Below are 27,802 nucleotides of genomic sequence, written 5' to 3' on the forward strand. Positions count from 1 at the left end.
AATATTTTTTAAATCATATTATAGTTATGTTAGAGTGATAAAAATATTGTATATATTACTGTAGCAAATCAATGTACATTCTATACTGTAGCTACTGAGCCGAGCTCGATATTTCCTTAGCGAGCTGAGCTCGAGCTTAACAAAGAAAGCTCGAAATAGACTCGGCTCGAGCTCGAGTTCAATTCAAATAGTACTGAGCCAAGCTTGTACATAACAAAGCTCGGCTCGATTGCAGCCTTAGGAGGCGACCCCCGCTGTCGCCGATGGACACCCCTCTCTATCCCTTTTACTTCCCTCTCTCTCTCTCTCGTTTACTTTTATTTTTATTTTTTAAAAATATCTCTCTTCCTTTACTATTTTTATTTTTATTTCAAAAAATATTATTTTTTTTTTACAAATTAATACTTATAGTCTAAAACATAATAATTTTTTTAAAAAATATTTATAGAAATTTATTATTTTATTTAATATTTTATAAATTATTTTATGTAGTATATTTTTCTGAAAAAAAAAATCCATATTTTAGTTTTTGGTTTTTTACATTTTTTTTTTTCTAAGATGAACGATTAGGCCATTAAAAAAGATAAGAGAGTGCACAAGCCTTAGTGGAGCAAGTGAGGGTGGAGTTCACGCACACGTGAGCGCTGGAACCACCCACACATCACCACTAAAGATTCTAATGGGAACCTGAGTACCAATAGACCACTTGGTCGTTGGTTTTGATTTTTTACAAATTAGTTTATATAATATATAAAATTATATTATTAGCAGAGTTTTTTAAAAATTTATTTTTTGGTAACTGATTTTTATAAACTAAACTATAAATTAATATATAAATAAATTTAAAAAATTGTAAAAAAATTATTAATTGATTTTTTTTTTTTTGCAATTTGCCCCTCTATCCTATAATTTTTGGCTCCACCACTGTTTGCATCCATTAATGGGGATGTGACAATTCCAATGAGTTATTACTAGATCTTGATTTGGTCCTATGCAGCGTCATTAATTTAGACAATGTTTTAGGAGAGATGTGAGTTTATACTAATTATAAGCTTGTTAGTTACGTCGTAGTACACCCATAAGCACGTCACAAGAAAGATCAATTTCTTGTTTGTCAGGCAAGGCATGAACTATCAAAGGGTCCATTGGTAGGGGTGGTAACGGGGCGGGGTGGGGCGGGGAGTCCTCTCCCCGTCCCTATCCCCGCCAATTGCGGGGACGGGGATTCCCCATCCCTGATTCCCCGATGGGGGGATTTGCTTCCCCATCCCCATCCCCGCGGGGATCCCCACGGAAATTCTTTATTTGCAAACATACTATTATATTTTGGAACTTAAAAACTACTCTACATAGATATACACGTAAAAATATGATAACATTAAAACTGCTCAACATAGAGCTCTCATATCTAGTTTACATAGTTTATGTGATTAGTCCAATTAAATTAAAATTAGAGTTTTTTATATTATTAATTAGCCCTTAAAATTAGAGCATTCCCCGCCTCCGTCCCTGATTAGGAAACTGAGACAGATTGGCCCCGTCCCCGCCCCCATGAGGGAGGGATTCAGGGAAAATCCCCGTCCTCGCCGGGTCCGGTCCCCGCGGGGATCGGGGATTCCCCTCTCCATTACCACCCCTATCCATTGGAAAAACATATAAGCTTAACCCTTGACTCCTACTTGTACCCATACTATTGGAAATATAGGTAGACTTGACTCTAGACTTGGATAAGTAGCCGATAAACTCAATGCTAATATTTACTATAATTATAAACATTTTTTTAAGGAATTAAGTGGTTCACACATTGTTAATTAATCAAGATGGAGCATCTGTTATCTATGTTATGTTAGCTAATAATAAAGGCATTAGTCTAAAAAGTGAAGCTCTCGAACCTAATCAATTAAAACCTACAACTTATAATGATATTTTTGCCATTTGAGAGATTAAAAAGATATAGAAATTTCCATGAACTCTTTGTCCTTTGTTTTTCTTCCCAAACTTGAAAATCTATGCTCCTCTTTTTTTCTTTTTTTTTTGCCAAGATGAGCGGCCTAGCTACTAAGAAAGGCAAGGGCGTGCACAAGCCTCAGCAGAGCAAGTGGGAGTGGGGCCCGTGCACATATGGGCGCTGGGACCACCCGCACACAACCACTACTCACACTCCCAAAAATATGTCTTCACCCAAGATTCGAACTCTCATCACTTGTGAAGAATTCTATTGGGGACCCGGCTACCAATAGACCAATTGGTTGTTGGTTATGCTCCTCTTTTTAATTAATCTTAATTAAAAATTAGGTCTAATCACCCAATGGCAATGAAAATCCTCAATTCCGTTTTGTAGAACAACCTTCAATGTCGTTGCAAAAATTAGATAAAATTATATTTTGACAATTAATATAATATATATATATATATATATATATATATATATATATATATATATATATATACGAATTCCTAAAACTTGTAATGATATGCAATTGAAAGATGCTAAACGTGCATCTTTAGCCAATTGAGAGACTAAAAATGTGATATCTTGCCATCAACTCTTGTTTAGAAAATTTTTATAATTCATTTAAAAATTTTTGAACCAATTTATTAAATAAACAATAACTATTGTAAATACAAACATTTTTTTAATTTATATGTGGGACACAAATCTAAACATTGTTAAGTTGTATTTATCTTTTTTTTTTTTAAATTGAAATTAGAGTCAATATAGAAGATTAAAGCTTGAAAACATATCTGTAATAAATATATAAGTTTCAGTTTAAAACTTTCAACAAATTCTAATGTTAGTATGGGTTTTTAAGAACTATTGTTGCGGTGCAAATATCTGTAAAAAGTAAGTCTATTTCTTTAGTGATTCTTTGACCATGGCTTTTCTGTTAACTAAATATGAACTTTTCCTTTTATTTATAAAATCATTCGCACCATTAATTAGGATTTGACAATTCCAATGGGTTATTAATAGATCTTGATGTGTTATGGTCCAATGCAGTGTCATTAGGAATAATGTTTTACGAGAGATGTGAGTTTGCATTAATTAACCTGTTAGTAACGTCTTATTACACCGATAAGCACAGCATAAAAAAAATCAATTTCTAACTTGTCAAGCACACCATGAACTATTAAAGGGCCCCTTGAAAAAAAAAGGACCAAACTTGTCCCTTGATTTCTACTTATATTCATATTATTGGAAAAATATGTAGACTTTGACTCTAGACTTAGATAAGTAGTCCATAAACTTAATATTGATATTTATTACAATTATGAATAGTTTTTAAGGAATTCAGTGGCTCACACTGTTAATTAATTAAGATATAGCGTTTGTTATCTCTCTAGTTTTAGGTAAGTTTGAAGCCAGTAGTTTGAAATATGTAGCTCTGAACCTATAATTGATTATAACCTACAACTTATAATAATATCTTTGCCATTTGAGAGACTAAAAAAGAGAGAAATTTCCATGAACTCTGTCCTTTGTTTTTATCCAAACTTGGAAAATCTGTACTCCTCTTTTAATCAATCTTCATTAAAAATTAGATCCAATCACCCAATGTTGTTGCAAAAATTAAATAAAATTGTACTTGGACAACAATGCATACAATGTATACATATATATTAATTATTTATAAATTTATACCAATTTATTAATTAAGTAGTAACCAATCCCATTGGTGATACAAATATTTTTTTTTAATTATATAAGGACTCACCTTGTGTTCCGAATTTGAAACTATGTAACACTTTGTATTAACTTAATAATTATTTAATAGCATTTATTTTTTAATTTTGGTGGGGATAGAAGATCAAAGCATGTAAAAATACAAGGAATACAAAAAGTTTTTTTTAATAAATACATATAAAAAAATTAGGAGAATAAAATTTAAAGTTCATGAGTTGAAAATTGATATTTACTACTTGACAAAACACCCTAAGTTTGAACTTCAAAGACAATTTCAGGCATCATATTAAAATAATACTGGGTAGAACATACAAGTAATTTTTTCAAATGCAAGAAGTTTTTGGAACCCTTCAAAACCCAATTCATTCAATAAGTTTTGAGTTACTTACTGATTAATGCAACCATCCATAGGTTTCCAAAAAAGCGGCAATTAACAATCAAGAAACAAACCTATGCATTATCATTAACTCCTACGACACTTCTTCTGAACATTAAACAACTAATAAAAGAAGAAAAGTCTGAATTATGTAAGCCTGTCCCCAATTTGAGCGCAGCCACTGATTCAAATTGAGCTGCAAATTTGACCCTTGCTAGCTGTTACAGACTGCTAATGTAGGATAAACATAATAAAAACTAGGGGTGTATTTGAGCCGAGCCGTTCGTGAGCGGCTCGGTGTTTGGCTCGATAAAAACTCGTTCGTGTTCAGCTCATATTGTAAACGAGCCAAGCTTGAACATCATTTTTAACCTCGATTAATAAATGAGCCAAGCTTGAGCAGCCAAAAGCTCGGCTCATTTTGGCTCGCAAACATAGCTCACGAACAAGCTCGTTTATAAGCTCGGTTGTGAGCTCGTTTATATATATATATATGTATGTATGTATGTATGTATGTATGTTAAGGTGTATATGTGACTATGTCGTTGTTGTCAATTTGAGTCACACATATAGGGCTCTAAACTACTATTCGAAGGCTCAGCTCGTTAAAAGCTCAGGTCAGCTAGTTCATTAAGTTAAATGAGCTCATAAGATAAACGAGCCAAGCTTGAACACCACCAAGCTCGTCTCATTAAATCTTTTGAACAACTTGTTTATTGTATAATTAAAAGCTCGTTTATGGTATCATTTCCAATTTTATTTGTAACAATCATTAATATAATCATTCATAATGTCATGAACAAGCTTATTTACCGGATCATTAATAATATTAAAAAAATATTTATAGATAGTTACATCACAATGTTTATTTTGTTATTATTGTAATTATTTGTTAACTTATTTGATGAAGATTTTAACAAGCTTGAACTCAAACCTTAATGATTCCATAAACAAGCTTAAATTATTCTTTTAATCCTCAAACTCAAATCGAGTTGAGTCACATTTGATAATAATTCATTAAATAAGCTTTAAATGATACTTTACTAAATCAAAAAAATAGAATATAAAAAAATAGTCAAGCCTAAATTAAGCTAACAAGCCAAGGTTAAGCTTCGAATTTTCTTAACAAGTTGAGCTTGAGCATGAAGCTCGAAATAAGCTAGATTAGAGCTTGAGCTCGGTTAAAATAGTAACGAGCCAAGCTTGGACATGAAAAATGAAGCTCGAAGAAAGCTCTTCTCGAGCTCGAGCTCGATTAAATAGTAACGAGCCAAGCTTGAACAAGGCAAAGCTCGGCTCGGCTCGGCTCGTTTACAGTAAAAACATTACAAAAGAAAAAAGATCTAAAAAAACAATATTCTAAAAGTGATATAGTCAAAATCGAATTAGAGATGGGTCTCTTATCCAGTACAATTCATCTAAAATATTCAGTTTTATAAATAAAGCTTCTCTCTTTGCTGTTTCTCGATGTTATCAAGTATGAATGTATGATGATATCTCTATTTACTTCCAACCAAGATCAAAACTCATAAAAATTTCAATCAATACAAAGGACAACAACAACAGAAATCATCCACAAAGACTTGGAAGCATCAGCGACGGGTGGAATGTTGGAAATGGAGCGATTGAGAAGGGCAACGAGCAAGGAGAATCCATCGACGTAGATAGGTAGGACCCAAACAAAGCCATCATTTTCCGAGACCCATTCCCGCAGCAAATCCCGCTGATGCTTGGGAGTTTTGTAAGAGCCAACGGTGCCGACGCCATTAGGACCTATCGCGGAGGAAGATCAAAGTAATGCGAAGGACGACGATGTGGGAAAGAATGGGAGGGGAGATTGGGCGGCGCCGATAGGAGGAGGTGGAGATGGGTGACGATCGCCGACTACATTGTTCCTTTCCAACTCAACGAAAATCCAGTTCTCGAAGATATTATCATTTCAAATTATTTTCTACTTTTAATTTTGATCCTTTGGTTCAATTTCATATTCTAGTGTTTGATTGCACTCACACTAATAAAAGAAGCAGAAATGAAGAAAAATTTCAGTTATCAATGATGTCGGAATTTTTTTTTGATTAAACTACTAATAAAGCATATTTTATGGTAGTTTTGTAAATGATAATGAAGGAAAACTCAATTGTTAAATTATCTTCGAGTATGTGAAGCAGTATAACAATGGAAACCTGAATTATTTAATTCTCTTACATGCAAAGAATTGTAGGTGATAATGGATGCATTTTGTTAGGTTTGACGACGTGGATTGGCATTATTTGACAAGCCAAGTAGTGACATGGCAAGAGGAAAGTGACGTGGCATGATGACTCAGCAAAGAAAGTAATGACTAGGATGATAATGTGGCAAAATGTTGATGTCATGACATGTGAAGCTACAAGGGTTAGAAGATCATGATGAAGATGATGTTTAGAAGATATTCCTCTCAATGAAATCATGTGATGATCAACTATTTTTGGAAAGTGTATCAAGTTAAAAGAATCTCTTCAAGAAGGGTAAGTTTTATTTAAAGTATGTTTATCTATCCTTGGTAAGATCCAGGATGATAAATCATATCTTTGATAGAACTCTTTTGTGGAAAGATCTATTTTAAAGAGGGAGAGGAATATTCTATCATTGGCAAGTATTCAAGATCATGAAGATTGTATGGAACTTAGTTTGGTGTGAAGCTATTTGAAGACACAAACTAAGTTAGGCAAGGACAAGCCAAGGTGATTATCAAGACCATAGTTAGCAAAAACTATTTAAAGAGAGATCCAAGAGCTAATTATGGGCGGAACTATTCATGGAGACTAATCATGTATAGAGATTGATTGAAGATTACATGAGATATGATTAGAGATTTGAAGATCTAAGCATGGATGATTGAAGATCATGCTTGAAGATATTGAAGGCTAAACCTGGATGAAGATGAGATCAAGTTTAGTAACAATATTTTCATGAGTCAAACGAAGATCATTTGGGAAGACCAAACTTGGGCAAAATTTGGAAAGAAGATCGGGAGATCTTCGGTGACCATCTTTGATGAGATGGTTGCGTGTGCCTTAGTGGGCACGTCCCTCGGGAGAGGGTGACCTACTGAAGTGACGTGAGGAAGGAAGCATCTGCAGGCAGGAGGAGCTCGGGTCGAGTCAACTGCTACGAGGCGAACTGAAGGACCGGGAAAGTTGAAGGTAGCAGATTTGGGTGCAACTAGCTAGAACTCAGTCATGTTCAGTAAGGTGGGCCATGTTGCAACTGGGTGTTGCAACATTTAACTTTGGAAGGTGTCCAAGTTAGAAAGCTGCAGAGAATTCTAAAAGAGGAAGGTTTATTTGGACGTTCGTGCGTCTATATAAGAGATCATGCTTAAAGATTTAGGATGAGCCACAAAGAGAGAGACCCTTTGGTGAGGGTTGAGAAGAGTGGGCGTCGGTCAAACTTAAGGGGATATTCTTTGTCTTGAGAGAGTGTTTTACTCTTTATTTTTAAGCCTCTTTTAGTGGATTGATTTTCCGGGCCTGGCTCCCCCGATGTAGGCAAGGTTGTGCCGAACTGGGTTACCAATTTACTTGTTTTCTTTCTCTTGGATGATTGTGTGTGTGTCCAATCTTCAAGTGAGTTTTTGAGTGACTTATCTTACCACACTAACCCATCGGAACCATCACATTTCATACAACCAAATCATAGTTCAGTTATGAATAACTCTAATCTTGATGTTGTTCTTTTGATGAGTAAGCAAAGTCTTTTTGTTTGCAGATGATTTCACAGGTTGCTACTTACAATAGGTGGAATGCAGTAGCGGAATGGGTAGTGTTTATCACTACTAATTAACTCAAGCAAGCTCTTTGGTAACATTTGAAGGTTCCTGAAAACAAGTTGGATGTTTCTTCTCTCTCTTCAATTGGAAAACTGTCATAACTTTTTCTGATCCTGTAATTGACAAGCATTCCACCTATTCAAAGTAGGTGTACCCCAAGCAATATTTGTGCTATTTGTCATCTAATGTTCCTCTTTTGGGTTCTCCTTTGGATTCTTATATATGCCTTTATTTGGGCAATCAATAAAAAAAAATTAAAACAAAAATGTTTCAACTTTCAATAAGTATATATTATCAATCCAAGCATGTTATTGAATATTGTTAATACATGTATATGTCTGTATTCTTTACTCAGAAACAGATCAGATTTAAAATCCAAGACAAGTTCTCTTCAAATTTTCTCCTTGTTATGGCATCAGCTTTACAACTGAATAATCAAATGAAACTGCTAACAAACACAATTCAAATAAAATGAATTCGTTGGTCATTATCACAATTGAAGTCAAACACACTGAAGACCCAACACCTTAATTACAAGCATGTAAGTATTGAATGGAGTTGCAAGCGAGTACAAAGAAAGGAACTCAGTACAACCATGAAAGATCTTGCTTGTAAGATGCAGACCTCGCAGTTCCTTGAACACCATGCTCAGAAATCTGCGGACAGTCCTCTACGATCAATGTTTCTAGTTTTCCTGAGCCCACAAGTGGCTTCAGACCATTGTCGGTCACACCCAAACATTTGCTTAGCTTGAGTGTGTTCAAGTAAGGGAAGCTCATCACCAACATGATCCCCTCATCAGTAATCTCTTGGCATTTGACAAGCTCCAAGTGTTCCAGAAAATGAGAAGTGCAAAGAGCAGCAAAACCCACATCATTGAAGAAGCAACAACTGTTAAGCACTAGCACTCGAATTGGACAGCTTTCGATCAATGCAAGGATGCCATTCTGAGTGAAACAAGAGATGGATGGGAATTCTCCGTCAGAAAAACACAACTCTACTTCTTCAAGCATGCTGCATCCCTGAGCCAATGCCCTCAGACTATCATCAGTCATTTGTGATGGACTATTTACTAAAACTGGAGCCAAGAACTGCGAAGGAAGATGGATTAATAAGCATTTCAGGTTTTTTGAGCACTGGCTCAATGCGGCCATATCAGCGTCTTTGACACCTATACACATGTCCAAGTGCAGCTTCTCCAAAGACCTGCATTTCCCGAACACAAATGAAAGCCCTCTACCTGAAGCTATAATACAATTCATCAAGCTAAGTTCCTTCAACTCATCGCAAGAAACCTCCTGTTTCAGCCACCTATCAACAGAGATGTTATTGCAAATCTTCGGGTACCGATAATAGGCGTCCACCTCAAACTCCAAATGCTTAAGTTTTCTCCATCCAAGACCTAATTTTGTGAGGTCGTCCTCACCAATAGCCCTACAGTTCTTGATGACAAGGTCCTCCAGAGTTCCAAGCCTGCCAAGATATTCAAGCCACTCCACACTGCTCACTTTCATACATCGAATCAAATGGAGAGTGTTCAGCTTCTTACAGCCAACAACAAGGGGCAAAATACCATTCGAACTAATAGCCGGAGCGAAATTTAACTTGAAAGAAATAAGGTTCTTGCAAGATGTTGGAGAAATTGATCAGATCCCAATGAATCAAGTGATGCACACTGCTGCTGCTCCAGGTTGTCTCCAGAAATACAGGGATGGTGCGCTTCATGTCGGGACTCAATACAAGTGAAGATTGAATGGTGATTATATCCTGTGAGAATTCAGTGAGAAATACAAGTGACCATTGTCAAGCATCTCTCACATTCTCAGTACCATTCTGAGAAACAGAGTGCTTGTCTTCATAACTCAGTGTGCAGCCTTGTCATTGAACTTGCAAACCGATCCTAACAGTGGTATCAGAGATAGTTATTCAAACAAGGATGTCTAGCTCCTCTTGACAAAAAGATTCTGAAGTTCCTCATTTCAAAGGTGAAAATTACAACCTTTGGGCATTGATGATGAAAACCATGTTTAGATCAAAGGATCTATGGAAATTGGTGGAGAAGGGATTCAGTGAAGAAGGAGATGCTACTAGAATTAATGATAGCCTAAAAAAGGATGCCAAAGCCATGTATTTAATCCAGCGAGCACTTGATGTAAGGATACTCGGTAAGGATCTCAAGCCAAGACGACTAAGGAGGCATGGGACACTATAAAGACCGAGTTCCGGGGAGACTCGGACAACTCCACTATGCGACTTCATGCTCTTCAAAGGGAGTTTGATGTCATCAAAATGAAGCATGGTGAGAGTGTTCAGGACTTCGTGAGCAGGGTATTAGACATAGTCTACCAGATCAGAGTCTTGAAGCAGGACCTCCCTCAAAAGGCAGTAGTATCCAAAATACTTAGAAGTTTGACTCCCAAGTTCTCACAGGCCGTTCACTCGATCATAGAAGCAAAGGACCTGAATACAATATCAGTTGAGCAATTGAGCAGCTCACTGAAAAATCATGAAACTATATTAAATATTGAAGCAAATCAACATGAAGGAGAGAAGGCATTGTATGCAGGCAGAGGAAGTGCTCATGTTTTTGAGCATTCAAACAGAGGGAGAGGAAGAGGCCGAGGTTTCTCTCCCAAAGGAAGGGGACGCGGGCTTGGCAGAAGCAGTGACCCAGCTCGCACTGAACCCAGTTTCTCTGCAGAATCTAACAAATCCCATAAGGGAGTACAATGCTTTGTTTGCAAGAAGTTTGGGCATGTAAAAGCCCAATGTTGGTATAGAAACAGGGAAGCTAATGTTGTGAAGGAAGAGAAGCCAAAGGAAGGAGAAGAAGTGGCATTTATGGCAATCAATGAAGAACCAAAACAATGTGGAGGACTATGGCTAATTGACAGTGGATGCTCAAACCACATGTCAGGAGAAAGAAGCCTATTCCAGAGCATAGCCACCACACCAAGACATTCCATCAAAGTCGGGGATGGAAAAGCTCTCAAAGTTGAAGGCATCGGCAAGGTGTCTCTCTGTTCAAGCAGAGGTAAAATTACAAACTTAAATGATGTTCAGTATGTACCAAGTTTAACTCACAATTTGTTGAGTGTTGGTCAAATGATGGATGCTGGATTCGACATTGAGTTCACCAAAGGGGTTTGCAAAATCAGGGAGACTGAAACCAAGGCACAGATAGCTCGGGTGGCAATGACTTCTAACAGGCTCTTTCCTTTAGAAGCTAACGATGTTGATTTTGCAAACTTAGCACAAAGAGAAGATGAAGTTTCAAATCTCTGGCATAAGAGATATGGACACATAAATGTAAAGAATCTAAAGCTAATATCAAAGCAGGGCCTGGTGTTTGGGTTGCCAAATATTACAAGTATAAATTCGTGTGAAGCATGTTCACAGGGGAAGCAAGGTCGCTCTGTGTTCCCCAAAGGCCAAGCAAAACGTGCAACTGCACCTCTTGAATTGATTCATGGCGACCTTGTAGGCCCAATCAGAGCAACGCCCATCGGAGGTAACTCTTACTTTCTTCTATTGACTGACGACTACTCCAGATACAGCTGGGTGTATTTCATGCACCGAAAATCAGAGACATTCCAGCTCTTCAAGCAGTTCAAGCTCTTGGTGGAGAAGCAGTTCTCATTCCAAGTCAAGGTTTTGCGCACTGATCGCGGAGGCGAATTTACATCCAATGAATTTGAAGCTTTCTGCCATCTCGCCGGAGTGCACCACCAACTGTCAGCTCCACAGACCCCTCAGCAAAACGGCGTCGCCGAACGCAAGAACAGAACAGTGACGGAGATGGCTTGTACCATGCTAAAGGAGAAGAAGATGCCGTCAGAATACTGGGCAGAGGCGGTGGCGACGGCAGTGTACATCCTCAATCGGTCTACAACATCGGCGGTGAAGCTTCGAACTCCGTTTGAAGCTTTGACCGGTGAGAAGCCCTCCATTGACCATTTCAGAGTTTTTGGCTGTTTGGTCTATATGCTCGTTGATCCGATGCAGCGGACCAAGTTTGACGCCAAATCCCGACCCGGAGTGCTGATTGGTTACTGCGATCGTTCGAAAGCCTATCGGATCATGGATCCAGATTCGAAACGCGTACATGTCAGCAGGGATATCCGGTTCTTTGAAGAGAAAGGCTGGGATTGGTCAGGAAGTGCTGACTCAGTTGCCTCAATCTATGCACCCGCATGTGAGGAGGGGATGACTTCCCTTAACAGAGATATGGAGATATCTCCACCGTTCGATCAGACTGATGAACGGATTGATTCACATCAAAGGCCTTCTTCTAGTCTCGAACAAGACGATTTGGTGGCCGGAGAAGACGGTGGCGGTCCGACGAGGTATAGAAATCTCACTGATCTCTATAGTTCCTGTTCTCTTGCTCTTTCTGTAGGGGATCCTGCATCTTATGAAGAAGCTGCAAGGTGTGAGGAGTGGATTGCGGCCATGAAAGAAGAGATGAATGCAATTACAAAGAATCAAACTTGGCATCTGACCTCTCTTCCAGAGGGAAAGAAAGCAATAGGACTGAAATGGATTTTTAAGTCAAAATTTAATCCTGATGGCACCCTACTGAAAAGGAAAGCTCGTATTGTGGCTAAAGGTTACTCTCAGCGAGAAGGAATTGATTTCGAAGAGGTGTTCTCTCCAGATCACTCGAATGGAGACCGTCCGCTTTGTTCTTATCCATTGGAGCACAAAAAGGAATGGAAAAATCTATCAGTTGGATGTAAAATCCGCATTTTTAAATGGAGATCTCATGGAAGAAGTATATGTTCTTCAACCAGAGGGGTTCATTGTCAATGAAAAGGAGGAAGAAGTGTATCGTCTCCATAAAGCTCTATACGGTCTACGTCAAGCACCCCGGGCCTGGTATAGTCGTATAGACTCTCACTTCTCTCAATTGGGTTTCACTCGGAGTAGTAATGAACCCACCGTATACTCCAAGATACAGGGTAATTCTGATACTCTTTTACTTTGCCTGTACGTTGATGATATTCTATACATGGGGTCTTCAATGGAGTCTTTGATTAACTTCAAAGAGAATATGATGAAGACATTTGAAATGACTGATATGGGGCCGATGAGGTTCTTTCTCGGCTTGGAAGTGATACAGAAGAAAGGATTTGTTTTCATGTCACAGAAGAAGTATGCAAGGGATCTCTTGTTCAGATCAGGGATGCAAAATTGCAAGGGAGTTGATACCCCAATGAATTCAAATGAAAAACTCTGTCTTCAGGACAATTCTGGGAAAACAGATCCACAGAGATATAGGAAACTGGTTGGTGCTCTACTTTACCTCACCCATTCTCGACCCGATATTATGTTTGCTGTCTCAATGGTTGCTCGGTTCATGCACTCGCCGAGTGTGAATCACCTAGGAGCAGTAAAGAGAATCCTTCGATATGTTAAAGGAACGATTGGTTTTGGGATTTATTACAAAAAGGGAGAAAATTTCAAATTGATGGGTTACTCCGACAGCGACTGGGGAGGATCTCAAGATGACAGGAAAAGCACCATAGGGTGGGTTTTCTCCCTTGGCTCTGGTGTTATAGCTTGGTGTTCGAAGAAGCAGTCCATCACTGCTCTGTCAAGCACCGAAGCAGAGTACATCTCATTGACTGCCGCTGCCTGCGAGGCTGTTTGGCTTCGTCGACTACTAGAGGATCTCAATGAGAAGCAGGAAGACTCTAACATCATTCTCTGCGATAACTCATCAGCTCTCTCTATTGCCAGGAATCCCACTCACCACGGGCGAACAAAACACATTGATACCCGCTTCCATTTTATTCGTGATCTTATAAAAGATGAGTTAATTAATGTGAAGCATTGTGGAACTGAAGATCAGTTGGCGGATGTGTTTACAAAGGCCTTGCCCAAAATCAAGTTCAGTTCATTCACTGAGAAGCTAGGAATTGGTGAATTATTTGATCAAGGGGAGTATGTTGGAGAAATTGATCAGATCCCAATGAATCAAGTGCTGCACACTGCTACTGCTCCAGGTTGTCTCCAGAAATACAGGGATGGTGCGCTTCATGTCGGGACTCAATACAAGTGAAGATTGAATGTTGTTTAACTGGATGCACTTGGTTGTAATGCATCTGGGGATGCTTAATTACTTCTGTTGTTATGTTTGTTTGTAATGTTTGGTTATTTTGAATATTCTCTAGTTATGTACTGTGCAACCATGAAGGTTGGTCTGCTAGGTGTTTGTATTAATGCCTGGTGCTTAATTGAATGAAATAAGAGAGTTAATTAGTATGAATTCTCTTCAGTCTTCTCTTCATTTTATCTTTGATCTGGTTGTGTGATTGAATGGTGATTATATCCTGACCAAATAACCAAGACCAGTGTCATTGATGAATGAACAAAAGCTCAAAGTTAGTTCAGAGAGTGAATGGCAATGAGAGGAGATGACAAGGAGGCCTTGGTTATCAAGTTGCTTTCCCAAATTGGACATCCAACCAGAGTATATGATTTCTATCTTCTTCAAGTTCGGAAAACGAATGCATAGTGATGTCAATGCTTCAGTAGCTGGATGTAATCCACAACCAACTCTCAAGAAATCCCTCTGTTCTCTTTCTATAAAGTGTATGTATTTGCTCACAAGAGAGACTGAGTTTCTGTCACTAGTTTTACCAATTCTCCTAAAAATCTCCGTTAGCAATGATTCAGGAAATCTTTCCATTGCAATTTAAACTCTAGAATCTGCAAATAGGAACATATAAATACAATTACAAATCCCATTCAAAATTTCAGTATCAGAATCCTTCAGTACTCTTATTCTGCAGGATCAGAATACTGAAAGAATCCAACAATCAAACATGCAACAGAAGGAATGATTCATAAAATACAAAAGAAGAAGAAGTTTTGCAGCTTTGATCTGACCTGGATTGAATGGATTTGCAGCAATGAGAGGTTGTCTTCAAGGTAAGGACGAATGAAGATGGAGAAGATATGAAAAGAGGCTTCCTTTTTGGTAGGTAAAGAAGAGCAATCAACGAGTATATAATATTATTCATTGCTTTTTTTCTTTTGTAAATTATATAATTTCAGGGGGCTACTTGAAAATTTTCTAAACTTTATCTTCTTCAACAGGATTTTCGTTGAGCCGGAAGGGAACGATGCTGTCGGCGACCGCCACCCATCTCCTCCGATCACCACCACCGAATCCTCTCTCCCGTTCTCTACCCCATCGTCGCCCTCCGTCATTGCTTCGATCTCCCTCCGCGGCGGGTACTAATGGCGTCGGCGCCGTCGGCTCTTACAAAACTCCTAAACCCCAGCGCGATTTGCTGCGTGAATGGGTCTCGGAAAATGATGGTTTTGTTCGGGTCCTACCTATCTACGTCGGTGGATTCTCCTTGCTCGCTGTCCTTCTCAATCGCTCCTTTTCCGACATCCCACCCGTCGCTGATGCTTCCAGGTCTTTGTGGATGATTTCTGTTGTTGTTGTCCTTTGCATTGATTGAATTTATTATGAGTTTTGATCTTGGTTTTAAGTAGATAAAGAAATTGCTTATGCTTGAAAACATCAAGAAACAGCAAAGAGAGAAGCTTTTGTGATTAAACTGAATTTTTTATATGAATTGTCATGGATTATGAGACCTATCATTAATTCGATTCAACCATATCACTTTTAGAATTTTTTTTTTTAGATAGTTTTTTCTTTTGTTATGCTTTTAGTTTTTTTTTATCATACATTAGCTGTCTCTAACAACTGGCGACAAATTCGCAGCTGAATTTGAATCAGTGACTAATGCTCAGAAGGAAGTGTCTTAGGAGTTAATGAGAAGGCATAAGTTTTTATCTTGAATGTGAAAATGCTTCTTTCTTGGAAACCTATGGATGGTTTCATGAATCACTGACGCAAACCTCATGGCATAAATTGGGTTTTGAAGAGCTCCAAAAACTTTTTGCATTTGAGAAAATTAATTGTATGTTCTACCCTGTATTTGTTTTATGATGCCTGAAATTATCTTTAAAGTTTAAACTTAGTGTTGTTTGTCAATTACTAAATATCAAAATTTTAACTTGAATGCCAGAGTGCATGTGCAAGTAAAAAACTAATTTAAACTGACCTGGGGCAGTATAACAGAACTCATAGACAGGGAGTTGAGAATGTAGTCATTTTTAGTGCTTTCTTTCATTTTGTTTATATATTTTTTTTGTAAAGCTGGAAAAAACCCATAACAGCATATGTAGGATTCAACCTGATGAAACTACTTCCAGGCTACTTTTGCTGAGGACATTTGGAATGGATACTTATGTGTTAGTTAACTAAATTCTGTGAGAGAGGAAAAAACTTACATGGATTGATTTTCCTCTTAACAGTTCACAGTCAAGGGCAGACATTTTATCCCTTGCTTTGGCAGTAACTAATATTCTGGCTGGCCTAGTATGGTTGTCAATTCGACCAAAGAATATTTCTCCGGTGAGCCTCACATGCTGCAGGTTAAGTTTATCTTTTCCTTTTTTTAGGTTTTCCATGTATTATATAAATTTTGGTGAGCAATGGCCATGCCTAATATTATTTGGAACTTTATGCTTCTAAACTTGATATCAGGTTGTTCTTCGTGGTGTACAATGTCGGCGGTTAAACCCTCTGATTTCTGAACGTGCAGTTCTTGAAATGCTATGGTACAACCTTTTTAATGTGCTTGAACACTTGAACTTATCCTTTTGATATGCGCTATAAATTTAACTGTTTATTTAGCCTAGTTTTTACCATAGTCTCTTATTCAGTCTAGATGTGTCTTAGTAAGAAGAGTTATACTTGTGAGGCACTCATGAGTAGATGAATTTCTCTAGTCAATGCAATAATGTTCTACCACTGCATACAGAAGGTCTACAATATCAACTTTACAAATATGAACATGAACTAATAAAAAGCTTTTGTTGCACAACGTCTACTTGTTTGGAAATTAATGGAAAGTTGGCTGTTGAATAGTGTCTTCCTTGAATTGGTATAACTGAGTATTTGATGAATAAAAAAGAATTATAAAGAATCACCCAAGGATAATTAACTTTATTTAATAAACAAGTCAGGGTAAAATAAACACTTGTGATGCAGAAGCATAAAGTTTATGCTATTGATTTGTTGCATTTTGCAAATTAACTATGAACATATCATGAGGCAAATTTACTTCGATCTTTTGACTTTATTACTCTTTGACTTTTCATTTCTTTTCATTTATAGTTCATCCTTTTCATTCTTTCATATGTCTTGCTAATGAATAATGATGTGGGTTTGAGGAAATCTATTTTAAATTTTGGGTTTGGTGGAGAACTTTTATTTAAGCTACCCTAACTTTGACTTTATTAATACTAATAAAAACTAAATGTTTTAAAATTTAAAATTTGGTTTTTTTTATAATAATAAATATTTATTGATATTAATGAAATTTTAAAAATAATTATTTACATATATTTATTTAAAAAATAAAATTTTTATAAATATATGAATACTAGTTATCCTAGGTTGTTTGTTTAGGGGAATAGTACTTATCCTCTCAACCAACATGGATTAAGTCTTGTAATGTGGGTTAACTCTTTGAGCCTTCTTGTATTGTTTGTAACACTTCATCTTAATTTTCTTCTCCATGAGATTACTTCACACCATGTAACCAAGAATTTGCGGAACGTATTCTCTCCTAATCACCCATTACTCTAGTAACAAAGGTACTGCTTTTGAACATAACATGCTTTGCTTTGCTGTGGCATGCAGTGGTGAGAATTGTTTTTCTTAGTTTTATAATTTTATGTTTGATGGTATTACTTAATTTAGAATATAAATGCTTACCTAAATAACATTGTTTGATAAATTAGTTCTGATCATCAGGGCCTGGGACTCTTTCAGCTGTGACTTGTTGCAGATCTTTAGTTGTTGTGTATGATAGGAGTTGTGTGCTTCAAATTGGTGTTGCGGCTGAATTCCCCTTAGAAGATTGTGATGCAATGGATGTTGATGTGAAGAAACTACTTAAAGGTTCACTTTGCAGAAGTGCCATGGAATCTCAAAAGCTTATGAGTTTTGCCAGTATTTGTTCTTGATTATAGTGATATTTGTAGATGGATTCCCAATATTTTTCTTTCAAAAGCACTGGGACCTAGTCAAAGATTCTCTGATTTCCCTTTGTAATGATTTTTTTGACAGGAAAGCCAACCTTGAGCGCATCAATTGGATTCATATTGCTTTGATTGCTAAAGCTAATTCTCCTGAAAAAATTTCAGACTTCCGCCCTATTAGCCTAATTAATTCTTTCTGCAAAATTTTATCAAAAGTCCTTGCTAATAGGCTGAGATCTGTGACTAGCTCCCTGGTTGATGACTCGCAATCAGCGTTCATCTAAGGGAGATGTATTGCAGATAATATTATTGCCACCCAAGAACTTGTTTTCCAACTTCAAAAGCTGAAGGTGCTTGGCTATGCCTTCATAGTTGACTTTGCTAAAGCCTTTGATTCACTCGATTGGGACTTTTTTTTTGATATTCTTGCTGTTCGAGGATTTAGTCCCCGTTGGATATCTTGGATTTCTACCATCTTTCACACCTCCAAAGCCCGTGTTCTTGTGAATGGGGAACCTCATGGATTCATTCGATGCAAATGTGGTTTGCGTCAAGGAGATCCCCTCTCCCCCCTTCTGTTTGCTCTTGCTGTAGATACCTTTAGTGTGATGTTCTCTCACGCACTACGGAACCGCGTCCTTGTGGGTGTGCCCATTGGTGCCTTAGATAGCATCTGTCATCTTCAATACGCTGACAACCTCATCATTTTCTCGACTGGAGGTCCAGATGACCTTCTCGTTATCAAGCTTATTCTGTACCTATTCGAAGGTGCCTTTGGCCTAACCATTAACTTCAACAAGAGTTGTCTTTACTCCACCAATTATGGATACCAACCCAGTGCAGTTTCAGCCTCGATTCTTAACTGTACTAGGGATTGTCTTCCACTCACATACCTTGGTGTCCCAATCTCTAGTAAATGGCCCAAACGTGAAGACTGGATGAAATTAACCTCTATAGTTAGAGCCAAGGTTTCATCTTGGAAAGCCATCTATCTATTATTTGGGGGGGTCATCCTCACTCTACTTAACTCGGTCTTTTCTTCTATCCCCACCTACTGGATGTCTATTTTCAAATTACCTTTCTGGGTAATTAAAGAGATAGATAAAATAGGTAGAGATTTCCTGTGGAAAGGTCCGGACCTTGGTTCCAAAGGCCTCCGCTTGGTTGCTTGGGATAGAATTTATCGTCCTCGTAGCATGGGTGGTTGGGGCATTCTTCACCTCCACTCCTTTAATAATGCTCTACTTGCTAAATGGTGGTGAAAATCTTTACAGGTTAACAAGGTTGTTGGTCAAAAATCATCCACCTAAATTACCTAAGTAAAGGACCTCCCGGGCCACTCTTCTATTCTCCGCGTAGGAACAAATCTTTCTTCTGAGCTGGCATCACCCCAATACTACCCGCTTTTAGAGCTTGCACCTCTAAGTCTGTTCACAATAGTGCCTCTACCTTTTTTTGATTTGACAACTGACTTGGTAGTCGAGCTCCAAAGGACATCTGGCCTGATCTCTTTGATAACTGCCTGTCACCCTCGATTACTATCAGACACCTTTATCTGAATACCTCTAATTCGGTGTCTTTCTTTCGTGAGGTCTCTAGTGATGCTCTTTTACCTCTCATGCAATCACTTCCTGATTGCTCCTCCTCTCAGGAGGATAAGAGTATTTGGACTTTGTATAGTAGTTGCTCCTTTTCGGTTCGCTCATTCTACAATTTCCTAGTTGATGGTGGAATGTGTACTTCCCTCTATTCTTAATTTTGGCAAGTGGATTGTCCAAGCAAAGTCACACTCTTCTGCTGGCTTGCTAGCGATAACAAAATTCTAACTCTGACCAACCTTCCTAAGAAAGGCTGTAATTCCCATAATGCAATGGATACCTGTGTTTTGTGTTATAATGATTCAGAAGCTGTTGACCATATTTTAATTCACTGTAATTTCGCTTCTCGAATTTGGGCTTTCTTCACGAGAATTCTTAACCTTCAGTCACTCCTAAATTTGCTCGAGCAGGTTTGGTCCACTTGGATTCCCTCCTTAGACGCGCGTTTGCGCACATTCTGGGATCTCCTTTCCAAAGCAAGTTTTTGGAATATCTGGCTGGAAAGGAATAATCGAATCTTTAATTTCACCTTTAACTCTACAACATCAATCCTTTTTAAAATTTCTCATATGATTATTAATTGGTGCTCGACAGCTAAAGATTCTACTCAATAAGTCTCCAACGATTCCATCCAGTCTGTCAAGCGCTCCCTCGACTTCTTGAGTGCCAGATCAGCGGACCTCGCCAGCAGCTCAACACGACCTCAGCTCCATGAGTGATCCTTCTTGGTCTGACTGAGCTAATCTTTGTTGCCTCTTGGTGGACTTCGTCATCTTAGTCTTTGGCTGGGGGTCCTTCATCCGTGTTTTTTCTAGTTGGTTCTTTCTTTTTACTGTTGTAGACTGTCACACCGCTGGTGTAGCATCCTTTTCTCCCTATTGTTTTTTATTTTTTATTTTCTGTTTTCTTGTCTCGTTTATTTGTTTGAGTTGTTTGGTCGTTGTTTGTTGTTCTTTTTTTTTTCTAATAAAGTTGTGGTTTATTCACTTTTATCAAAAAAATAAATATGAGTCAAGTTGAGTCAACCCAACCAGCCAGCAAAATTTCTGCAGCAATACACTCATGAATTGAGTCAAGTTGTTTGCGAGTCAAGTTGTTTGTCACTTTATATGCAACAATATGTCGAATATAATGTACAAGGAAATTTTAACAAAGTGGCAACATGAAATAATAAAAATATGTCGATCATTTCGAATAGCAATCTAAAGCATTTCATTATATTGTGCCTGCAGGAAAATACACTGGCACACCATATATGCAATTCATGCTGAGTTGCTGACTATATAAGGAAAACATTATTTTCATTTTGATTCTGAACACCTTGAGAGGTAAAAAAACATTCATTCTTAATATTATTTCAATTCTTGGAGAAAAGTGTCACAATAAATCATTGGTTTAATTGCTATACAAGTCCCTATAATTTTGTACTTTTTGCCCTTTTAGTCCCTGCAATATTTTTAAGCACAATTAAGTCCTCATATTTAGTCGAGTTGGGCCATTCTAGTCCGTGGTGTAGATGGGCAAGTGTAAGTTGCAAGGACTTAATTGTACATAAAAATATTACCATGGACTAGAACGACCCAACTCGACCAAATATGAGGACTTAATTATATCTAAAAATATTAGAAGGACTAAAAAAGTAGAAAGTACACAATTATAGAGACCTGTATGGCAATTAGGCCTAAATCATTTAGTTTTTATAGAGTTAACAAACCATGTTTATCAAAAGGACAAAATATAAAAATTGGTTGCCACCTGATACAATTAATGATGTGCATATAAATTTACACTATTAGACGTATGCAGTATATCACTTGAACACTCACACCAAATCAACTAGAATCAGCAATGGGCGAGTGGAAATTTCATGATAATATAGTTGATAATTTTGAATGCATCTTAGGTTTCCCAAATATCAAGATGCACTTGACAAAATAGAAATATTGCAAGTATTTATGAGCACAGAATACTTGCACAATTGACATGGATCAACTAATTTAACAATAACGATCTCATGTCATATTGTACCCTTCATGATCAAAATTGTGAATATACATGTCATTTACTCCTATTAGGCAGGCACATTAGCTGATGAGAGCTGCTTGCAAGAATCACTCCAATGAACTTTGATGAACTTCGACGACCATTTGCAAATCAACTTCTTACCCTAGCTCAACCTACTCTCTTCCTTCCCCTCTCTTCTTGGTTTCACTTTCCTTTCCTCTTTCAATTCACTCTCTTTTTTCTTTTATTCTCACTTTCAATTACACACTTTCATCCTGATGAGCAAGCATCATAAAAGTCTCTCACCATGCAATTACCCTTGTGCTCTCTGTAAGTTTTTTTTGATAAGATCCCAGAGGCTAATTTATTAAAGAGAAAGAAAATGAACAACTAATAAGCAGCAGACAAACAAACTAGGAAGGGAAAAAAAAGCAAATACAAGATATAACAAAAATACAAAAGTTAAAAATAAAAGCCGGCATTGTTGATGCAGCGCATGATCCATTAGAGAAGGTCCTTGCCATTGAGGAACAAAGCAATGTGTGAAGATTGGAGGCATAGGAAGCTGGTCTAAAAGCAGGGATCATCCAAGCTTTGGGGATGACATGAGTATGAGGCTGACTAGAAGAAGCAATCAAATGATTGAGAATGTTGATCTGTCCACTAATCGGCCAGCCGGGGACGGTATTGGCATTCATCATCAGGTCTTTAAAGCTAGATCAAGAAGTGAAGACATGTTATACATTGTACTGATGTTGCAAACGGATTCTGATAGAAAATATAAGAGCTTCAATCTCAGCCTCAATCATTGATGAAGACGTCAGAGGACAGCAGCCTGCAAAAGTTAACATGTAATTAGACTTTACAATGAAACAACTGACAGAACATACCTGCGTGTCTTCATTCCAATAAGCAGCAGCAAAAAGAAATAATTTCATTGCTTGAAAAGTTATTCAATAAAAGCTTTTTGCCAATCAAAGGAGAGTTGATATGATAATTGTTCTTGGTAAAATGAAAAGCCCGATATGAAATCAATCTCGGATTAAATTGGCAGCACGAAAGATAGCATCACATCGGGTTTTTTAGATATGCCAAGCAACTGCAGCAATAACAGACTTAAAGAAGGCTGGGACATTAGCGCAGACCACCCAGTTACTAGCAATAAAACCACCTGGGAAGCTAATTTGAACACCCAACATGGCTCCGATGTGATGCCAAATTAATTGAGCTTTGTTACATAGGAAAAGCAAATGCTCAGCAATTTCCAGCTCCAAACCACAAAGAGCACATAAATTCCTGGGGCCTAAATTGAAAGAATGAATAACATCACTGATTAACAGATGACCACAAAAAATAAGCCAAAGGAAATGTTTTACTTGTGGGGCAGTTTTAATGTTCCAAAGTTTTCTCCAACTCGGCCAAGGATTATAAGTGGAATTTTTATTATTTAGAAAATGATAGACATTTGGAGCGATTTTTAACTTGTGAGACTTAGGAAGCCAGATTCAATGATTAATGCCAGCTGGATCAATAGTTCCCAGTCTGTTAATGATATCAACAACACTACTGCCAAACAAACATTCAAGCTTTTGAAAATCCCAGTAGTTATTGGAAATAAAATCAGAGACAGATAGAGCATCAAGATCTAAATCAGTGTTGATGAAAGTGGGTTTATAAGCGAAAGGAATATCAGAACACCAAGGGTCGTGAAAGAGAGAAATGGTGCCGGGGTTTAAAATTTTTAAGCCAACAATGAGATTTCAAAGTATTAGCAATAACACAAAAACCCCCTAAAAAGAGTAGAACATTTAGCAGGGGTAGAATTACAACAGAAATTCATATACCCATACTTTTGAATCAAAATATCAACCCATAAAACATTTTCTTGATTCAAATATCTGAAAACACGCTTAGCAAGAAGAGATTGCTTGGCAATTAATAAATCTTTGATCGCTAGACTCCCGCCCCCCTTCCTCATGTTTAATACCAGTGATATAATTCCAACCAACCGCTTGGATACCCTTTCCATTGCCACCCTTATGCCAAAGAAAATCCCTAACAATTTAATTGATATCATTAAGAACAATGTCAGAATAGGATAAACTGATAAATAATAGTTCGGGATAGAAAGGAGAGAAGAATTGATCAATAAGGTTTTCTCAGCCATGGATAGTTTAGAGTGTTTCCAGTGAGCATAGGTGCGATGAATCTTATCAATCATGTGGTTAAACACAGAAAGTAGCAAGTTTCTTTGGAGAGATTAGAATGCCAAGATACTTAAAGGGAAAAGAAGCAGAATTGATTTTCAAAATGGTGCAGATACTGGCTTGAACTCTTTTATTAAACCAGGAAGGAAAATAGACAGTCGATTTATTAACATTGAGATGCTGTCCAGTTAAGCGACCATAAGAATCCAAGCAGTGATTGATGTTACGAGCTGCACATCTAGAGGCCCAAGTGATGAGGACCAGAACGTCAGCAAACATAAGATGATTGAAATTAGAATTGATGCTGCTCAAGAAACCCAGAATTTGACCAGAGTGAAGGGTTGAATTAAGTTTAGTAGTAAGGATTTGGGAAACAAGAATGAACAAATATGAAGAAATAGGGTCACCTTGTCTAACACCTCTGGATGAAGTGATCCATCTAGTAGGACAAACATTAATCAAAAAGGAAAAAGAAGTAGAATTCAAGCAAGTTTTAATCCAGGAAATCGAATGACTGGGAAAATTCATTTTAGCTAGGGTGGCAAGAATTGCACACCAACTAAGGATATCATAAGCCTTCTCTATATTTATTTTAATTATCATCCTAGAGGGTCATTGATGTCACGCTCAATAGAATGCACCACTTCTTGCAAGGCTATAATGTTATCGAAGGGACAACGATCCACCACAAACCTTGATTGCTCTCGACCAATAAGTTTTGGGAAAACGGAACAGAGTCTATTGGTGAGAATTTTAGAAATAATTTTAAAACAAACATTACAAAAAGAGATAGGGCTAAAATCGGAAACTAGACAAGGATTCTCTTTCTTAGGAATAAGAGAAACAAATGTCTTACTCCAAGAAGCAGGTATAATAGCATTATTGAAAAAATATTGAACAACAGAAGTTACCTGATCACCAATATCATTCCAAAAAAATTTGAAGAATTCTGCACTAAACCCGTCAGGTCCCGGGGCACTTACCAGAGGGGAGATTAGATACAACAAAGTAGACTTCCTCATGAGATATGTCCCGAGTAAGATGATGACCCTCAGCATCAGTAAGTTGGGGGAGATCATTAGGGAGATCGAGAACAATGTCGAACAGATTCTGTCGGAGGGCTCAATCCAAAGATTAGTATAAAAAAGGATAAAAGCTTTTTCAATATTAATACGATTAGAATAAGTAGTACCATCAGCATTGGTAATGTGATTAATAGCATTGGCATGATTTCTAATGCGAACCATATTATGAAAAAATGCAGTATTTTGATCCCCATTAAGAATCCAATTAAGATGTGTGCGCTGCGCCCATCGAGAGCCATTTTATCTTTGGAGATTAGAAAGCTTACTATAAAGATCCGAGAGCTCAGCAAAAACGTCAGAGACATGAGAATCGATGTATTCCAGTGAACTAATGGTTGTTTCAGTATTTTGAATCTCGGCATCAATGGAATTAAGTCCTCCACTATTTTCCTCTTGAGATAAAATACAATTGAAGTCACATAGGATGAGCCAGGGAAGGTTCAAAGCTGCAATTCTATTAAGTTCCTGCCATAAAAAAAATCTGATTGCAAAGTCGATTAGAATTATAGATGATAGAAATAATATGATTAGAGTTAGGATCAGGAGAGATGATAAGATGCAAGGCCAGGAAACTACCATTTGAATGACTTGCCCAATATTCCTTTTCCAGAGAACAATAATACCACCTGACATACCCTCATCCAAAATAGCAGCCCAATCCCAAACCTGAGAAAGTTTGGAACGAAACCGATCTAAACGAGCAGAGTCTGCTCTGGTTTCAACAAGACAAAAGATGGTAGGGTTGTGTTTCCTGAGAAGTTGTCTAAGGCGAATATAGGTTTCCCTAGAAGAGATACCCCTGTAATTCCAACTTAAAATATTAATAGATCTCATCATCAAACAAAAATAATTAGAAAAGTAAACTAGCAATAAAATCAAGAAGACTGAGAATAGTGAGGAACAAAGAGGCAATTAGGAACTAGGTTCGCTAATCTCCAGTCTTCCTTTCTTTTGGGACGGGGTCCCTGTGTGAGATCCTTTTTTGATTAAAGCTTCATGATGGACTTCTTCTTGGTATTGATCTAAAGTCATAAGGTCATTAGGTTCTTTATCGTCAGACATAGCAGAGCCATCGTCCTCTGAGAAGCTATCCCCACCATCACTTCCATCCTCTTTCGGGTCTCCATCTAGAGTTGCTGAGTCTCTGTCAATAGCCATAGAATGGGGACAATTACAATTGGGGGATCCGAAAGGGGGGATGGAATATCGATGAGCGAATGATAGGAGGTGGGGAGCTCGAGGCGGTGTGGTCAGGATTAAAGTTTTTGGAACTCGCTCTATGGATAGAAGGCTGCTGATTGAGAGTTCCAACAGACTTTGGAAAGGAAGAACCATTATTAAATTCAATGGGCGGTGCCTTGGAATAGGGATCATTTTGACTTTGAATATTGGTGTTAGGGACAGCGATTGGTGGGGCCAGATCTGGTACAGAGGTCTATGGTGTCACATCGTGAAAGGTAGTGGAAGGGCGAAAGTTGCAAGAATCTCGAAAGCCACCTCTACCGCTTTCACGAAATATTCCACTTGAGCTGTGAACTGGAATAGAATGAGATCTATTGGATCCATCTCTTAGATCGGCTACCACGTCAGGGTTCACGTGACTAGCACATGAGCTAGCTCCGCGTCCTCGAGCTCGGCCGTGCCAGCAAGAGACCAACATCCACGGGCCGAAGTTTGTCTCTGGTAAAGGGTCAGCAAATTCCAAGGTGGGTTCCGGCAGAGATGAAACATGACCTATAGGGGGTGACTCCTTCACCTGACCACCAATGTCTGAAGCAAGATTTGAACTGATCGCCTTCCTCTGAGGAACTCAAAGGGGTGGAGAGGATCGACCTTGCCTGGTTCTCATGGTCTGGTTACAAGAGTTGGTCCCATGACCGATTATGCCGTAGTTGTAACAAAAAGTGGGTAATCTCTCATACATCACAACAACAAAAACCTTCTGATGATCATCACCAACTCAAAACACCCGGCTGAGGGGTTTAGAGAGATCAATTTCAAGGCAAACATGAGCAAACTTAGAAAGAGTGAGAGAGGTTGTAAGTTCATCAACTTTTAGGAGTTGTCCCATGTGGGTTGTGATGGTTTCAAGGGTATCATCAAACCAAAACTCCACTAGAAGATTGTACAGCTGAACCCAGACGGCAGTGGTGGTGAGCTTGGCGAAGGATGGTTCGAAGAAGGGTTACCAGGGGGAGAGTTAGAGAATGATTCCATTGATGGACCACAGACCATCAAGTAGTAGTTTTTGCACAGTGTCCTAGGAAGCACAACAAATGAGAAGAAATTGGTTGGGGAGGTCGAATATGAGGATTTCCCTGAATTCTTCCCATTTAACCATCAGACTCGCCTTCATTTGGTCGAATGGGGGAGGTTTACCGAAAAATTTCCCAAACAAAGAGTTTTGGGACCTTAGCCAAGCTCGAGTAATGGTATCTCCATCAATCTTGACAAAGTTTGGGGAGGTTTCTTTTAATTTAGCTAATATTTGTAGATTGTGGAAAGGGGAAGTGTTTGATTTATGAAGAGAAGATGAAGCAATTTGAGCCCAGGTGTTTGACCCAAGAGGAGGAGGAGGGGGAATTTGTCCCCCGCTTGGCATGGCAAGGGGTGCGGAAATGGGAGGGAGGGAGAGGAGTGTAGCACGAAGGTAGAGGAACAGGGCTGTTGTTTAGAAGATGCTGTATGCTTTGCTCTTTATAAGTTGATATAGTTTTTTTTTTTTTACCTTGAGCCTTGGAGCCCATCATCCAACCCACCAAATGGGCTAGACTCAACATGAAGTTATAGAGTACAACTTCCTTTTATAGTTAAGTCAATGTAGCTGCTAAGACTTTTGCATGTCTTAACTCATGTGTCAGCTATTATGATTAGAGATTGTCAGCGCACCAGAGCAAAAATTACTGCAGCAAGCTCTAAGTCATGAGTGGGGTAGTTCTCCTCAAAAGGTTTCAGTTGCCTA

At 38.1% G+C, this 27,802-nt stretch overlaps 2 protein-coding genes across 7 annotated transcripts; one reads left to right on the top strand and one right to left on the bottom strand.

The window, feature by feature from the left end:
- Positions 1-8,456: 8,456 nt before the first annotated feature.
- LOC120255442 (F-box/LRR-repeat protein 14-like) lies at positions 8,457-14,845 on the bottom strand. The gene is made up of 3 exons (XM_039263266.1): positions 14,767-14,845; positions 14,214-14,586; positions 8,457-9,507 (listed from the first exon to the last, which is right to left on the bottom strand). Exons 2-3 carry the CDS (start codon positions 14,564-14,566, stop codon positions 8,457-8,459), a joined length of 1,404 nt encoding a protein of 467 aa, XP_039119200.1. The 5' UTR covers positions 14,567-14,586; positions 14,767-14,845.
- Positions 14,717-20,471, top strand: LOC120255443 (protein COFACTOR ASSEMBLY OF COMPLEX C SUBUNIT B CCB4, chloroplastic-like). 6 transcript variants are annotated; one of them, XM_039263269.1, is made up of 5 exons: positions 14,717-14,857; positions 14,977-15,304; positions 16,213-16,312; positions 16,445-16,518; positions 20,139-20,471. In XM_039263269.1, exons 1-5 carry the CDS (start codon positions 14,836-14,838, stop codon positions 20,140-20,142), a joined length of 528 nt encoding a protein of 175 aa, XP_039119203.1. In that variant the 5' UTR covers positions 14,717-14,835; the 3' UTR covers positions 20,143-20,471. The 6 variants fall into 6 exon arrangements, with proteins under 6 accessions (XP_039119203.1, XP_039119205.1, XP_039119204.1 ...); XM_039263271.1 differs by having other exon boundaries at positions 16,213-16,332; positions 20,139-20,469; XM_039263270.1 differs by lacking the exon at positions 20,139-20,471 and adding an exon at positions 17,720-18,058 and having other exon boundaries at positions 16,213-16,332.
- The last annotated feature ends 7,331 nt before the right edge of the window (positions 20,472-27,802 follow it).

This window comes from Dioscorea cayenensis, unplaced genomic scaffold, assembly GCF_009730915.1.
Source record: "Dioscorea cayenensis subsp. rotundata cultivar TDr96_F1 unplaced genomic scaffold, TDr96_F1_v2_PseudoChromosome.rev07_lg8_w22 25.fasta BLBR01000998.1, whole genome shotgun sequence".
NCBI classification, from domain to species: domain Eukaryota; kingdom Viridiplantae; phylum Streptophyta; class Magnoliopsida; order Dioscoreales; family Dioscoreaceae; genus Dioscorea; species Dioscorea cayenensis.

Excerpts from the sequence above, each read along its gene's own strand:
- LOC120255443 (XM_039263267.1), top strand. The coding sequence starts at position 14,836 with ATGAAAAGAGGCTTCCTTTTTG. Across the intron at positions 14,858-14,976 it reads GAAAAGAGGCTTCCTTTTTG|GATTTTCGTTGAGCCGGAAG; the intron begins GTAGGTAAAGAA and ends CTTCTTCAACAG. Across the intron at positions 16,313-16,444 it reads GACCAAAGAATATTTCTCCG|GTTGTTCTTCGTGGTGTACA; the intron begins GTGAGCCTCACA and ends ACTTGATATCAG.
- LOC120255442 (XM_039263266.1), bottom strand. The coding sequence starts at position 14,566 with ATGGAAAGATTTCCTGAATCATTGCTAACGGAGATTTTTAGGAGAATT. Across the intron at positions 9,508-14,213 it reads GACACTGGTCTTGGTTATTT|AACATCTTGCAAGAACCTTA; the intron begins GGTCAGGATATA and ends ATCAATTTCTCC.